The sequence below is a fragment of the Anabrus simplex genome, chromosome 6 (genome assembly GCF_040414725.1).
Source record: "Anabrus simplex isolate iqAnaSimp1 chromosome 6, ASM4041472v1, whole genome shotgun sequence".
Lineage (NCBI taxonomy): Eukaryota > Metazoa > Arthropoda > Insecta > Orthoptera > Tettigoniidae > Anabrus > Anabrus simplex.
In genome coordinates, this window is record NC_090270.1 from 302,090,535 (window position 1) to 302,107,577 (window position 17,043).

A 17,043-nucleotide genomic window follows, 5' to 3' on the forward strand; every position below is an offset into this window, starting at 1 on the left:
AGGTAATTATCCCAAAAGAAGGCAAGTGCAAATACTTAGGTGTGAGATTTGAAAGTAATTTGCACTGGAAGGGTCATGTTGATGACATTGTTGGGAAAGCATACAGATCGTTACATGTCATAATGAGGCTATTAAAGGATGCAACAAAGAATTAAAAGAGAACAGTTAATTAAGTATGGTTCGTCCATTATCGGAATATGCAAACAGTGTTTGGGATTCTCACCAGGAACACCTAATAAAAGAAATAGATGGCGTGCAGAGGAAAGCAGCAAGATTTGTAACAGGGGATTTTAGGAGAAAAAGTAGTGTATTAGAAATGTTAGAGAAACTTGGGTGGGAAACTTTAAGTAAGAGAAGGCAGAAAACTAGACTTACAGGATTATATAGAGCCTAAACAGGAGAGGAAGCATGGGGAGAAAACCGTGAGAGGCTTCCGTTGGAAAATAATTATACTGGCAGGGCTGACCACAAGTATAAAATTAGATGGGATTTTAGCAGAAGCGATTGGGGTAAATTTTCATTCATTGGGAAGGGCGTGATGGAGTGGAACAGTTTACCAGGGGTAGTGTTTGAACCTTTTCCAAAATCTGTACCGGTATTCAAGAAGAGAATAAACAACAACAGAGAAATGAAATGTTAGAGGGCATCCGACCAGTGCAGGTTATTGTAAATAAATTATTTTTGTGAATAAATGAATTCCATTCCCAGGTCTATGGAGAGTGGACAGCTGGAGTAGGGGACTGCCTGTACGGGTGAAGTACAGTGGGGACTTTGAGGGCCCTGGGACTGCTACGGTAGCTGTAAAGGCCCTTCAGGAACTCTGAAAAGCGGTGGCAAAAGGGGATCTGGTTAAGCATCAGCACATCGTTATGCTACTTAGGTTCCAAAAGAAAGAAAGAAGGAAGGAAAGAAAGAAAGAAATACATAAATAAAATAAAATAAATAAATAAATAAATAAATAAATAAATAAATAAATAAATAAATAAATAAATAAATAAATAAATAAATAAATGCATGCAATGTAAATTTTAATTTTATAGCCGTGCAAGGTATTATTTGAAGTAATTCCACATACTGTATATGAGTTGACTATGTTTGTAAGTACAGTAGAATTTTGTAAACAATAGAAATTTATTAAGGATGAGCTGTGTGTTTTAATAGAAAAAATTGTTAGTGTAAATTGTATAATACTGTATTCTAGGAAAATGTCTTCTTCTCTTGTTAATTTAAAATTTAGTGCTTGATAATAATGTATTTTAGTGTACCATTTGCCACCGAGGTAGACACCTCATTAGCAAATAAAGTGATTTTTTAAATATATATTACCCTTTTCAGAATTAAGATGTTAAGTTCTATATCTTGTAACAAAGATTACATATGCTTCCTTACATTATTTACAATGACCGTAGCTTATTTCAGCAATTATCTCAGATTTTAATTGGGTCATTGCTTTTACAGTGATTTTCCTTTTGTTTTCCTGTCTTTATTATGTGCATTGTTGGTTATCTCTGTTTTGGACCGGGCATGGAACTGGTTGAGTTTTGCTTTTTACTCTAAATTTGATCTGTTTTATTTCCTGGAATTTCAATATAAAGGAGTTGTTTTGAGTAAAATTATTTTGGTGGTTGTATGATTCACATTTTTAGTTTTGGTGATAAATTTATTTTTATTTTGGAAATATAACTTTCTAATCTTTAGTATCACTTTTTTCTTGTGAATAATTATTTCAGTAATTAACTAAATTTCTTATATTTTCATGTAACCTTAATAAGAATTTGTATTACCTTCTAGTATTTCATTAATATCATTCACTAAAACTTACAAATGCTTATTATTAAGACTATCTTTTGTAATAAGACTAAGTTTAATTAATTAATTAATTAATAAGCTGTATTTTATTTTATGTACCAGTGCTTTTAGCATACACTGTCCATTTGGGCAGCTTCAGTACGTGGGAGAGTCTTGTAAATAAAAAATAAATTAATTCCAGGCAATCAATTTTCCATGTGAACAATGTACTATAAAACGTGTTCCCCTAAATCATTATCTGTCTTATATGGGCGGTGGTAAATAACCTGATCCCAAAAGCTGACCAATGGTTTCCGGCGGATGAGTTTCCTTAGATGAGGGTGATGGCCCCCTAAGTGTAGGAAATGACACAGCAACTCTACAAGAAACGTCTGACCCTACATTAGGGGCAGCTGCAAAAGGCATCTGTACTCCATATTAGGAGTGGCCTAATCACTTGCTGACAGTAGCTCTAAAATGCCTTTGGGAGCAGCGATCCCATTGTAATAACAGCCTAAAATGAAAATGGCTCTTTAATGTGCAAGTAATGATAATAATAACTTAAATGTTTCCACCTTTTCAATACAATATATTCACAAGATTACAAAATTATACGGTACTAGTTTCGACCCATCTAGGGGTGAATATATTGTATTGAAAAGGTGGAAACATTTAAGTTATTATTATTATTACTTATATATTGTTCAATACGGACCAAAAACATGAAATTCATAACCATCTTTAATGTGCCTCGTAAAAGACTAGGGCGTTGCATGGAAATGATGTGCAGTTTTTATGCTGAGGGAACTGTGAAAAGTGGGCAACCAGTCGAGAAAATTATGAAGGTGGCAATAATCAACCTCATGTCACCGAGGAGAAAGTCAGAAGAGGCGCCTGATTTTGTGTAGAAAGAGAATAAAGCCGTGATGGGAGTGAGTGAGGTTAAGTGGAGAGGAACGTAGAAGTTGACGAAGGGATACGCTCTCTACTGGAGTGGAGGACGTAAGGCAAAGAAAGGAATGAGAATAATAACAAAGATATTAGATGAGTATATAGGTAAAGTGAACTAATAAAGATATAGTCAAGGACAGAGAATGGAGTAAAGGATTTCATTGAAGTGTATGCATTCCAGACTGGAGGCAAAGATGAAGATATGGACAAATTCCTGGAGACAATGGAGAGAGAAATAAAGGATGTGGAAGCGACTGTCATGGGAGACTAAATACAATGGTAGAATCATACTTATATTTAAGAAGGGGGACAAGAAGATATGTGATCATTATCAAGGAATCACACTCATATCTCAGGTAGCAAAGATATTGGGAAGGGCACTAGGAAAGAGAATATTATAAGAAGAGCAACATGGCTTTCGAAATGGAAGATCAACACTAGATCCCATCTTCAGGATGAGGCAGTTAATGGAAAATCATTGGGAATATGGAAAAGATATTGTGACACGATGACATTTCTTGATTTAGAAAAGGTTTACAACAATGTACCCAGAGTAAAGGTGTTCTGCAACGGAAAGGATTCAGAAAACAAATGACATGTGCAAGCAATATGCAAAATTGTTGCAGCAGTGTCCAGAAACATGTGGAGAGGACAGAGTGGTTTAGGAATGAAAATGGACTATGACAAAGAAATATATTTTGTTACCACTGTTATTCATAATGGTTATGGACGAAATTATGAAGGAGACAAAGGTACGATATGGGGACAGGGAGCTGAAGGTAATGCTGTCTGCAGATGATATTGTGTGGTGAGAGAAGAAAACAGAGGAACTACAAGGGCAACTCGACACTGATGCAAGTGTGCGTAATGGCCTAGTATAACTTGGAATTCTCTAAACCCATGGGTAAATAGTGAAATATCGAGCTCGATAAGTAGGTATTATCATCATCATCATCATCATTATTATGACTTGTGAGGTGTGGCTATGAAGTTGTTTACGTCTATTAATATTATTATGTCCGGCTCCATGGCTAAATGGTTAGCGTGCTGGCCTTTGGTCACAGGGGTCCCGGGTTCAATTCCCGGCAGGGTCGGGAATTTTAACCATCATTGGTTAATTTCGCTGGCATGGGGGCTGGGTGTATCTGACGTCTTCATTATCATTTCATCCTCATCACGACGCGCAGGTCGCCTACGGGGGTCAAATCAAAAGACCTGCACCTGGCGAGCCGAATATGTTCTCGGACATTCCCGGCACTAAAAGCCATACGCCATTTCATCATCATCATCATCATTATTATTATTTATATAGTTATGCACAGACTTTATTTGGTATAAATTCTTGTCGTATCATTTATTATTTGTGTGTTGTATGATGTGACTTGTGGAACAAAACGTGAGGTTATGTCAGGATACGTCTGCTGTATGTATATTAATGCGATTTTATCCAGTATCAGACCATGTAATTAATAGCATATAATTTATTATTACCTGTAGATATGATATATAAATATGATGTGACATTGTGCAACACAGGGTAAGATTCCAGAACAACACACCTTTGTCACTTGAGTTTTATATAATGTTCTATCCATTTGTACATAGGTTATAGGAGACTCGAGAAGATATGAGAAAACATGTTGTGTCATACTTTTCTAGAAGCCTGGCCAGGTAAGGTATACAAAGAGACAGTCTTGAGTAGTAGGGTTGAGTTTTTAGCAAAAGTTGCTAGTCAAATTCAGAGTGTGTGAACTCATGTTGTGATTTTGTTGTGTTGGTAGTTGGTTGACATGGTAATGTGGCAGTCAAGTGCTTGTTCAAGATTGCAGTTCATTAATGTGTGTGTATAATGTGTATATAATTTGTAAATAAAATAGTATACACAACTGACAGCATCCAGTGTGAGCGACTTTGTGAATACGATAACATTTTGAGCGAGATTACTGAAAATGATGGAAAGAAAATAAGTGTGGAAAAGAGTACGACAATGGTACAATGGTGTTGACTAGAGAAGATTTTTTCCTATTTGTTTTACGTCGCACCAACACAGATAGGTCTTATGGCGCCAATGGGACAGGAAAGGCCTGGGAAGGGAAAGGAAGCAGCCGTGGCTTTAATTAAGGTACAGGCCCATTTACCTGGTGTGAAAATGGGAAAGCACGGAAAACCATCTTCAGGGCTGCCAACAGTGGGGCTCGAACCCACTACCTCCCGTATGCGAGCTCACAGCTGCGCGCCCCTAACCGCACAGCTAACTCGCCCGGTGACTAGAGAAGGGAAGAGACAGGAAGTATAAAAATGTAGGGGAAAATATTGAAATAGTAGACAGCTTCAAGTACTTGGGAAGTGAAATGATGCAGGATGTAGGGCTGGACAATGAGATCAGTAAAATTATTCAACAGAGAAATGCATTCGATCAGAGTGTAAAAAGCCTGGTGTGGAGGAAGGAAGTACCAATGAAGGTGTAAAAAGGAAATGTATAAGATGTACTACTGCCCAATACTGAAATATGCAGTGGAGACTTGGACAATGACAAAAAAGACAGGAGAATAAAATCCAGACCAGTGAAATTAAATTAAAAAAAGTATGATAGGAAAGACAAGAAAGGAAACAGTAAAGAATGAGGATGTCAGGAAGGAAATCAGAGTGGAAAGCTTTACAACAGAATGGAGAGGGATAAACTTATAAACTTAGAGGGTTTGGACTTGTTAAGAGGATGTCGAGGTGGATGATGAAGACTCAGAAAGAAGCAAGGAGGGCAAGAGGGAAACCCAGTCTACGGAAGTTAAAAACCAAGTGATAAAAATCATTGTTGTCCGTGTTGAAGATACTGAATGTAGGATGCTAAATGGTTTATTTTGTCACCTATTCAATACATGTAAATTTTATATTTAGGAATTTATTATTAATTCCGCTTGAGACATGTTTCGCCCTTCATTGAGGGCATCATCAGTCAAATTACCTCCTCAAGGCAAAAATCAGGTACCTGATTAGTATTTAACATGCACAAATGAATACACATTACAATGGGAAAATTAAGTACGAGAAACTCTTGTACAATTGAATAGGTGACGAAATAAACCATTTAGCATCCTACATTCAATTAAAAACCATCCAGAATAGTATAATTAGAAGAAATATGGATTGGAACACAGTTAAGGAGGAACAATGGTAGTTGGACAGAGGAAGATGGAAAAATGCCACAAACATCCTAACACGGAAGAGCTGAATGAGGGAAATTGATGATAAGGGGTCATGTTTCCAGTGTTTGATGTGTTGTGTATCTGTAGTCTCCATGTTGTTGATTACAATAATGACACTGCACCCTATTCTTACATTAGTTTAGATAGGATGACGATGATGATGACGATAATAATAATAATAATAATAACAATAATAATAACTCAACGAGGGAAATTGATGATGGTGGGTAATGTTTCCAAATAATAATAAAAAATCTCAGCTACTGTATGAAGGTATCTTACTTTTATCTCACTTATGGTGCCTGCTCATCAATTCTGATGTTCCGTTTAGATAAAAACCCTGTTGCAGGAGTTTCACTACTAACTGGCCATCACATCCTACTGAGCGCCATAGATAATCACTCTTAAACTACTTCCTCCTGGACTTTTTTCAATTAACTGGGTTGGCACTTTGTCTGGATTTAGCCCATTTTATGACCTAATGCCTTCCCTGACACCAACCCTATGTGGAAGAATGTATTAACTATTGCATGTTTCTGTGGTTGTTTTGATGTGTTATAATGTAAATGAAGATGTGTATTAAGATGAACACAAATACCCATCCCCCGAGCAAGAGGTTCCAATGTTCAAATCCTCGACCTAGACAGGAATTGAACCTAACACCATCTGAAGCAAAGGCCACTACACTGACCATTCAGCCAAAGAGCTGGACACAAATTTCTCTTTATCAACAGCTTATAATAATACTCACCATGAAGACATCAAATTCATCCATGATGAAGAAAGGTGGTTCAACAGCCTCCCACAGTGACAGAACAAAAGCAACAGTAGAGTATGACCTTTCTCCACCAGAAAGTGTCTTAGTGTCACGCGTAGATTTTTGGTCGCCATTGATTGGATTTGAATAGACTACTAGTAACTTGTCGTGATGATCAAATTCCATACTGCCCTGGAAACAGAAGAAAAGGTTTAGCTCATACATATATATATGTATGATAATTTAAACCAGCGGTGGCCTAGACCTGCACCCCAGGAGGGCGACCACGTCTGGCCGGTGTTAATACCAATATAAATGGTCCGTTATTGGACATTATAAATATTCCAGCTAACTCATTCCTGGTTGCCAGCATTTCACCCCCGTGTGTTAGATTGGGCTCATCAGTTGGTACCTAGCACACCTACCAAGACGCACGGCTAGTGCATACCGTGAGGGCCACTGCGTGAGCTACTTGAAGCCACCGGCAGTGCCAATGCACTATGAGAGACTTTGTCTCACTACCAAAATTTGATGCCTGCTTGGCCATCAGATGATAAGAGATGTTGATTCGATGGGAGTGTGCGAGAAATGCAGATGCATGGTTTTGGTGAAATCAGACTGATGAAGAAAAATCTGTGTTCAAATCCTCCATAATCATATCATGTTGAAAAAAAAAGAAAAGCATTTTATAACCTTAAATACAAGTAAAATTCTTACAGTTGTTCAAACCCCACTGCCAGCAGCTCTGAAGATGGTTTTCTGTGGTTTCCCATTTTCATACCAGGCAAATGCTGGGGATGTAAAATGATTATAGTCATGGCTGCTTGCTTCCCACTCGTAGTCCTTTCCTTATCCCCTAGAGTGTACTCTACTTTCAAACTGACTTCCTCTGTCATCTGTCTGCTAAACATGTAACTTCTTGGAACCAGTGAATTCCCTATGATTCCTAGATACAACTGACATACAAGGAATGCTAAAATAAAGTGTTTTGTTATACATTTTCTTAGATAGAACAGACAGCTGACTGAATGTAAACACATTGCAGCAACATGGCTGCACATAACCAGTTGAGTGACGATAATATTTGTTACAAATTAAATTAATATGGTGACAAATGCAATGGTGTGGGAAGCAGTTAGGACAGAAGATGAACCTGAGAGACACTGAAATACAGTATATTGCACAGTTCAGGAAATGCTCATTCAGATACCATCTCCTGTTAAAATATTTGCCCTACCTGGACAAAAAAAATTATCAGTTTTAATCCTCCAATTAATTCTGTTTTGGACTCTGGGCCCCTACGTAATTACAAAATATTCCAACTAATGTCAATTTATCTTCTAATCCCATTCAGTGAAAGATAGTTTATAATTTGAATGTCCGAGAGGCAGTATGATTTGATACTAAACATCCTTATCCGATGGATCCCAAAAATGAAATAAATTGGGGGATTCGGGATGAAGTCCTGAGTTCTTTGCATTACGAAGGAAATAAAAGGCCCAGCAGATCGAGCAATTCAGACTGACTTTACGAAAAAGCATTTTAACATTAACTTGCATCATGATGGATGCTTTTTGATGTATCGTTCTGAACTGGGGGGGTTCCTGCATGTATTTAGGTGATCTCATCGTATCATTTTAGAATAAGTATAGTGTATTTTCCCTTGTAGCGAAATTTGAAACATATTATCTTAAGTGGTTTTTAAAGAATAAATTATTTAGTGAAGGTGCTACACAAGTATACATGACAAGCAAATTATTACTCTAGGTTTCTCCAGAAAGCGAGTCAAAGATAGTCCGTGGGAAAGAGTTAAGCATACACGTTTCTCCTGGTTCAGTGTGTTATTCTTTTGGTCGACACTATGAATAATTAAATGTTAAAACAATTTATACATTAGCGTAGTTCAATCATATATAGTTCTGTTATGTGAAAAGATGAAGGCTGGCTAGTCCTTGACTTTGCTGAAGCTAATGATCTTGTCATCAGTAATAAATGTTTCAGAAAATTCTAACTCATCAAATAGGCCACGGGTGACCACAGGAGCCAGATAGGCTTCATTCTCATTCGGCGACACAACTTCACAGCTGTAATGGATGGGAAGGTAATACAAAAGGACTGTCTAGCCAGACCAAATTTGCTAGTTTCTGGTTTGAAGATCAGAAAACCGTCTAATTATAGTTGTCATGGATAAATATTCCTCTGCCATGATATTACTCGAAAGACACTACTGACACTTGGAAGTGTGCCTGCTTTACAAAGGTGAAAAAAGAGTATCCTCCTAATTCAATACAATAAATATTCTGTCATTAGACGGAGTAAATGTATTGAATTAGGAAGATACTCTCATTTTTCACCTTTGTAAAGTGAAAACCGTCAATACGGAATGATTCTAATATCTTGTAATAAGTGTGCCTGCGTCAAGATTCGATAATTTGCTGTGTATGTATGTTCAGTCCTCAGCCCTAAGGCTGGTTGGATCCTCAACAGCTCCGCCATCAGCTGTCATAGATGGCCTTGGCATCATTGAAGGGCGTAATAGGGAAATGAGGAGTGAGGTAGTTTCCTGTTGCTTTCCTCACAAAGCCAGAAGTTGCTGTTACATATCAGTCTGCCAAGCCCACTGAAATGCATGCATCAACCGACCCTATGAGCAATATTTTCACACCATTCATAGCAGGGACTGGCTGCATAAGGAATGGCATTACTAGAACTGCTCATACCTCAGTCACTTTCATATTGTCAAAGCCAAGGATAAGACTGAGACAGGTCAATGAAAGTTTGTATGATGTCATACATCTTTCTATTGGTTTCCTCCCCCTTTTCTTCTAAAATGTAGGTCAGGTGGCTGGCTATGTTCAGTCGAATGTTCTCGTTATTATTCTGAATTCTAATTCAGATGGCTGACTTGTGTGGTTAGGGGTTCCTTCCATGGCTGCTGGGCTGCAAGCACAGGAGTGAAGTGTTTTTGAGTGCACGTTGTATGAAAGCTTGGTGCTTGCAACAGTGAAATGCCGTATGAATAGAATAAGTCATATCTGTTTTGTGTGGTGTTACTGTTTGCGGCTTGTAGCTCAGTATCTCAGTTATGTTCAGCAGAACATTACTTTGTATATTCTCAGGCCAGTATGCCCTTTTGATACTATGTTCAGTAGAATATTATTACTTGAACAAAGTTTAGTGTGTTACCATTCTAGCTCTGTGCTGAGCTCCTATGTTTGCACCTAAGTTACGAGTTGGTTCTGTACTCACTTCGCTGTAAAGACTTGCATCATTCTCGTTAAATGTGCCAACTGAATTATAAATGATAAACATCTTTAGGGTTATTCCTTTATCAATCTACATTCTGTTTATCTCTCTGTTGGCCCTGGCACTGCCTATTCCTCAAAGTCACCATATGACTGACCTTGCGCACGTCAAATGATGGAAGCTTCAGGATAATAAGACAGTTCTGATCAGTAACATTACGCTCCTTCAGCTATCAAGCTTGGCTGATGCCATAGACAGCCCTTGGTGATACTGCTGTCAGTGCCAGCAAGGTAATCCTAGACATTATGAAGGTAGGCAGACGCAGAATAGAGATGCAGGCATAATTATGGACAAAGCAAGACCAGGAGAATAAGCAGGAGAAGAAGACTGCCTATAAGAAGTAGCACAATAACAAAACCAAAGAGATTAGGAAGAATATGTTGCAGCAAAATGTGCAGCTAAGAAGAGCTGTCACAGACTCCAAAGCTGAGGATTCTGAAGATCTATATGCAGAGTTAATCACTAACGGAGGTGAGAAAAGTATCTACTGCTGAGCAAAAGCATGAAATATGGTGTCCGGGAGACATTGAACACTTCACGTTTATCAAAGATGAGGAAGACGAACAACTCCTGGACAGAAATTGAATCCTGAAAAGGTGGCAGCAGCACTTTGAAGAAACTTAAAATGAGGAATTTGTATATCCATCAGTACCTCAAGGTTTGCTTGTTTGGGACCAATAAGCTGCATCACTTCTGACAAAGTAGCCCAAGCTATTAGAAATACGAAAAACTCAAGGGCACCAGGTCCTGACAATCTACCAGCAGATGTTTAGAAGCTTAAAGAACTCCTCAATAATGAAACTGAATGGCTTACTAACTTGTTCAATATTATGGTAGATGATGGTCACACTCTAGCTCTCTGGGCAACACCCATCCAAGAACAAAGGTTACATGGCAAATGGTTCAAATGACACCGGCCTGCAAAAAGAACTCTGGCGAAAGGTTGAAGAGGTGATTTACCCTAATTTAGGTGTGCTGATTTCAAATATGTAAATAGTTTTTGTCTATCACATACAGTATTTTTGCTATTTGAAATCCAAATTTGACATATTGTTGTAATTTCAATAGAAAACACCATAATAGAGAATACATGTAATTTTAATGGGACATGATCAAATTGCAACGCATATACGAAAAGTAACATGTTCATTGCTAGAATGTATGAATCTCGCTACAAAACCACTATTGTTTGCTGTACTTTGATGTGAATGAACGTTGTGTTGATTTGTGTTTGTGTTCCTCAGTAGTATTATCTTGCACTAGACACCAACAATAATTTGACATAATGGAGACGTTCCATTGACCCTGATACCTTCGTTCCATTTCTTTCAGATCTCGATGGAACGGCTCGCCATGTTCCTATCTGAATGCTCCTAAATTTGCAGGAAAATAATCCAGATGACTGTGCAGAAAATGTAATTTTAAGCTCATGCGGCAACCCAATTTTTGGAAGTTGTACAGCATGGTTTCCACAATCTGTTGGTAGTTGACATCTTTAACATTACCCAGAAATTTGCTACAAACATCCTTGAATCATTCCCATGCCTGAAGCTGTGTTTCGTTCATCATCGTACTGAATGTCAGATCCTTCATAAGCTTCCGAATTTGGGGGCCGTCAAACACACCTTCATTAATTTTGGCTTCCAACAGTCCTGGAAATTTCTGACAAAGGTACCGAAGGCAGGGACTACCTCTATTCAAACTCTTCATGTATTGCTTCATAATTCCCAATTTAAAATGTGAAAGGGGCAATAACACATTCTGAGGATCAATTAATGGATGATTTACAATGTTTTTTCCCCAGACACGAATTGTTTCCTCTCGGGCCACTCAGACACTAACCAGTGACGATCCCTGTCCTGAGAGTCCCACTCACACAGAAAACACGGGAATTTTGTATATCCTCCTTGCTGCCCCAATATGATACCGCACAGTTTTAAGTCACAGCATAGTAACCACCTGAGCTCATTGTAGTTCAGTTTCTGCAACACCACAGATAAATTGTGATAGTTTTCACGAAGAGATGTTGAATGGGGCGACTGGCACTGAAGCAAGTTTATTGCCACTGTGCAGAAGAACACCTTTGAGACTTCTTTTACTGGTATCAATAAATAGACTCCAGTCCTCTGCTTGGTAAATAGTTCCAAGACGACGAAACAAGCCAGGGATATCACAGCAAAACACAAGTTAGTCTTCGTGAACAAAAAAACTCCTGATTTCTGTAACAATATGAATTTGTTCCAGGAAGTAAAACATTTCTCTCTTTTAGTCTTGATCCTAAAAGTTCACTCTACTTTAGTGAGGCCTAGGTCACGCACCAAATCATTTAAGTCACACATTATAAAGACATGGAGTTTTATCCTCAACATTCAGTACAAAGGTATTATCATCACCATCCTCCGTACTTAAAGATGACAAAGACACACTCTCTGGTAACTGTATTGGTGGTTTTGGGACAGGAATATCGGTCCATGTGGTATGGGAGTTATGGCTGATGGAAGGCAGGGATACACAATATGCTTTTTGTTTTTCGTATTGAACCCGGACACTTTACATACACAAAAATAACATTCGTCAAAATGTTTTCTTTATTCCCGCCAAGCCGTTGGAATTCCAAATGGCACTGACGCAACAACCCAATGTACCATTGATGCAGGTTTCCTACACACGTTTTACACACAATATGGGGTGCAAAATTTTCGTCCTGATCACCTAACTTCAAAATATGCCAAGTACAGGCTTTTTATAAATGGCATAATATTTCACTTCTGGCCTTTAATTGTATACTGGCCACATATATAACAGAAAGAGTTGGGATTGTTCACACATTTTTGCCTCTGAACATCACTGCCACTTGCCATTTTAACCCAAACTAACTCACTTATTCACTCAATTGACTTCAAGTGCACGTTGTAACTTGTAGACAAAGGCGTGACATACGTTCTCAGATCTCCTCTCAGACTAAGGAGAAGCACGATCTTGGTGTTTTGACCTTGTCTGACATTGCGCGTGTGCAAACTGCAATTCCTCTAATTGTTCTTCCGGTGTTCCTGTATGATTACCTACTCCCCTCCAAAACAGAGCATATACAATATTTTCTCTCAGACATGTCCATACTTTCATTCCTTACAGCCAATCCAAACCTCATTTACAACAACGAAGCTCCACTAGCATGAACATGAGATGGACTTGTGACAAATCTGTACGTGATATGAAACAACTGGTATTATTTTTTACATAAGGACACTAAATGTAACGTATATCACATACATTTGCCGGAAAATCTTGGCAGGCTGGTGTTACCGACCGGTCCTCCTGAGCAGATTCTAGACTGACGCCTGCAAGAGATCATTTCATGAAATATGTCTGTAATTTCTGAAGCTATCTTTGCAGCAAGCGTGCTTCTGGAGGAACACTGAGAAAGAAATAGACCATTACACTTGGCATTCTTTGACCTGGAAAAAGCATCTGTGTTCTGCATCAGCTAATATATTATATCTTGAGTGGCCATGGTGTGCCAGAGTTGCTTAATGACTAGGTCCGGATACTTTATGAGAATGCTACTAACAGAGTGAGGTGCACTTCTGGCCTCTTTGGGAGCTTCCCTGTGCCAGTTGGAATTCATCAGTGATCAGCATTGTCAGCACTGCTCTTCATATTTGTTATGGTTTTATGTGACCAGCGGGGGCCTATTTTACAAAAGTATGGTCCTGTACATTACAAGTAAATTCTCTAGTAACTAGTACAAATACCAGAGTTTCTGTTCCACAAAAGAATTTTCTACAGTTGTAATTTACAACTCCATACTTACAAATTACCAGTGAATTTTTATGGGCGAGTTCCACAAAAGTACTAGTACTTGTAACTCACTAGTGAATTGGGAAGTATTCTCTACCAGTGAAAGGACAATAATATATAAATGTACTGGTGCTATTTAAATATACTGTACCATTTCCTTGCCCCGATTACTTAAAACGGAATGTTAGAGTCATCATTTGCCATGAATAATGCTAAAAGTTTCGTATATCAAACGGCAGAAAATACGAGTTAAAAGATACAGACACGTGGAATCAAAGTGGCCGTGACCGAGATGAATGTGTTAATTTCAAACTGTTAAAATCAACAGAGAGAACAATCGAACACTGCATTGAAATAAGCCATGGTGAATTACGAGAGACAAGTTATGTGAAGAAAATAACAGATTTTAATAAGAAAACTCCAAAATTCATCAATAAAACTAACCATAATATGAAGTTTTAATACTGTGCATCTCAAATATATGAGATCTCAAGCAAAATATTCAGGAGATAAAAAATAACTAAGCACATACTAGGATTGCACTGAAGATTAACGAGAGTTCCTTAGTAAAGTCTTTAAGAAAACGCTAACATTTCAAGCATATTAACGTTAAATAAGACAATTTTAAGCTACCATTAATATAATTTAAACTACTGTAGCAGATCTTTTGACGTCATATTCTACCTTTCAAAACGTAGTAATAGTACAAGAAGGCTTAGTAATTAAGAAGAAGATGAAATTAACGTTGTCTCTGGATACGTTTTTCATGCATATGTCCGAAAATGTCATAATGGGCTGCTAAACTGGAGATGGGGTTGACGTCTGACGAAATCCAGCTGACTATACCCGTTAATGCAAATCCAATTGCCGAGACTCAGAGATGACAGAGCCGTAGTCCAGAGATGAACGTTCCTGAGGAAGGACGAAGCAACAACTATCCCAGCCCGTAAACACACGCAGAATAAGATAAGTTTTATGAATTATATTTAAAATTAATTATGTTTTTCCTGTCTTGTAGTGAGTTGTTGATTGTATTGTTTAATAAGGAATAGGACGTTATATCTTCGAGAAGTGCTTTAAATATGTAGTTTCAACGCGAGTGTACTAATAGTAATGTTTTAAGGAAGGTTATAGGTAGTCTTCCGAAATATTTAAACACATCCAAGTGTAGGGAAAGATGCGTATGTCAATGAAGTGTTATGCTAACAGTATTTCATTTTATTCTCAAGGAGCTATACCAAAGATAGTGCGTTTTGATGAATATGAAGTACGATATTGGTGCATATCAAGTTATAGGTTACCGAGGTCATAAATATCGACAACTTATTGCCAAATGTACGTCAATAGAGGTTAAATATGGAAATGTTTTGACAAGTGAAGTACATATTGCTAGGAATATGGTAGTTGTTGATCCATAAAATATTAATTTTTTACTGAGTTGAGAAAAAACAAAAAACAAAACAATCAATACTGATCTGCATTTAGGGCAGTCGCCCAGGTGGCAGATTCTCTATCTGTTGTTTTCCTAGCCTTTTCCTAAACGATTTCAAAGAAACTGGAAATTTATTGAACGTCTCCCTTGGTAAGTTATTCCAATCACTAACTCCCCTACCTATAAATGAATATTTGCCCCAGTTTGTCCTCTTGAATTCCAACTTTATCTTCATATTGTGATCTTTCCTACTTTTACAAACGCCACTCAAACTTATTCGTCTACTAATGTCATTCCACGCCATCTCTCCACTGACAGCTCGGAACATACCACTTAGTCGAGCAACTCCTCTTCTTTCTCTCAATTCCTCCCAACCCAAACTTTGCAACATTTTTGTAACGCTACTCTTTTGTCGGAAATCACCCAGAACAAATCGAGCTGCTTTTCTTTGGATTTTTTCCAGTTCTTGAATCAGGTAATCCTGGTGAGGGTCCCATACACTGGAACCATACTCTAGTTGGGGACTTACCAGAGACTTATATGCCCTCTCCTTTACATCCTTACTACAACCCCTAAACACCCTCATAACCATGTGCAGAGACCTGTACCCTTTATTTACAATCCCATTTATGTGATTACCCCAATGAAGATCTTTCCTTATATTAACACCTAGATACTTACAATGATCCCAAAAAGGAACGCAGTAATTAAAACTGAGAGAACTTTTCCTATTTGTGAAACTCACAACCTGACTTTTAACACCGTTTATCAACATACCATTGCCTGCTGTCCATCTCACAACATTATCGAGGTCACGCTGCAGTTGCTCACAATCTTGTAACTTATTTATTACTCTATAGAGAATAACATCATCCGCAAAAAGCCTTACCTCCGATTCAACTCCTTTACTCATATCATTTATATATATAAGAAAACATAAAGGTCCGATAATACTGCCCTGAGGAATTCCCCTCTTAATTATTACAGGGTCAGATAAAGCTTCACCTACTCTAATTCTCTGAGATCTATTTTCTAGAAATATAGCAACCCATTCAGTCACTCTTTTGTCTAGTCCAATTGCACTCATTTTTGCCAGTAGTCTCCCATGATCCACCCTATCAAATGCTTTAGACAGATCAATCGCGATACAGTCCATTTGACCTCCAGAATCCAAGATATCTGCTATATCTTGCTGGAATCCTACAAGTTGAGCTTCAGTGGAATAACCTTTCCTATAACCGAACTGCCTTCTATCGAACCAGTTATTAATTTCACAAACTTGTCTAATATAATCAGAAAGAATGCCTTCCCAAAGCTTACATACAATGCACGTCAAACTTACTGGCCTGTAATTTTCAGCTTTATGTCTATCACCCTTTCCTTTATACACAGTGCTTACTATAGCAACTCTCCATTCATCTGGTGTAGCTCCTCTGACCAAACAATAATCAAAAATCAAAAATAATCAAATAAGTACTTCAGATATGGTACTATATCCCAACCCATTGTCTTTAGTATATCCCCAGAAATCTGATCAATTCCAGCCGCTTTTCTAGTTTTCAACTTTTGTATCTTATTGTAAATGTCATTGTTATCATATGTAAATTTTAATACTTCTTTGGCCTTAGTCTCCTCCTCTATCTCAACATTATCCTTGTAACCAACAATCTTTACATACTGCTGACTGAGTACTTCTGCCTTTTGAAGATCCTCACATACACACTCTCCTTGTTCATTAATTATTCCTGGAATGTCCTTCTTTGAACCTGTTTCTGCCTTAAAATACCTATACATACCCTTCCATTTTT

The 17,043-nt window shown here is 37.8% G+C and overlaps 1 protein-coding gene across 1 annotated transcript in view; it reads right to left on the reverse strand.

Moving 5' to 3' along the window:
• Positions 1-17,043, reverse strand: part of LOC136876493 (structural maintenance of chromosomes protein 6) — a 271,830-nt gene that overhangs the window by 39,945 nt on the left and 214,842 nt on the right. The window contains exon 18 of the mRNA XM_067150494.2: positions 6,694-6,891. Within this exon, the coding sequence (XP_067006595.2) occupies positions 6,694-6,891 (198 nt within the window). The remainder of the gene's footprint in view (positions 1-6,693; positions 6,892-17,043) is intronic.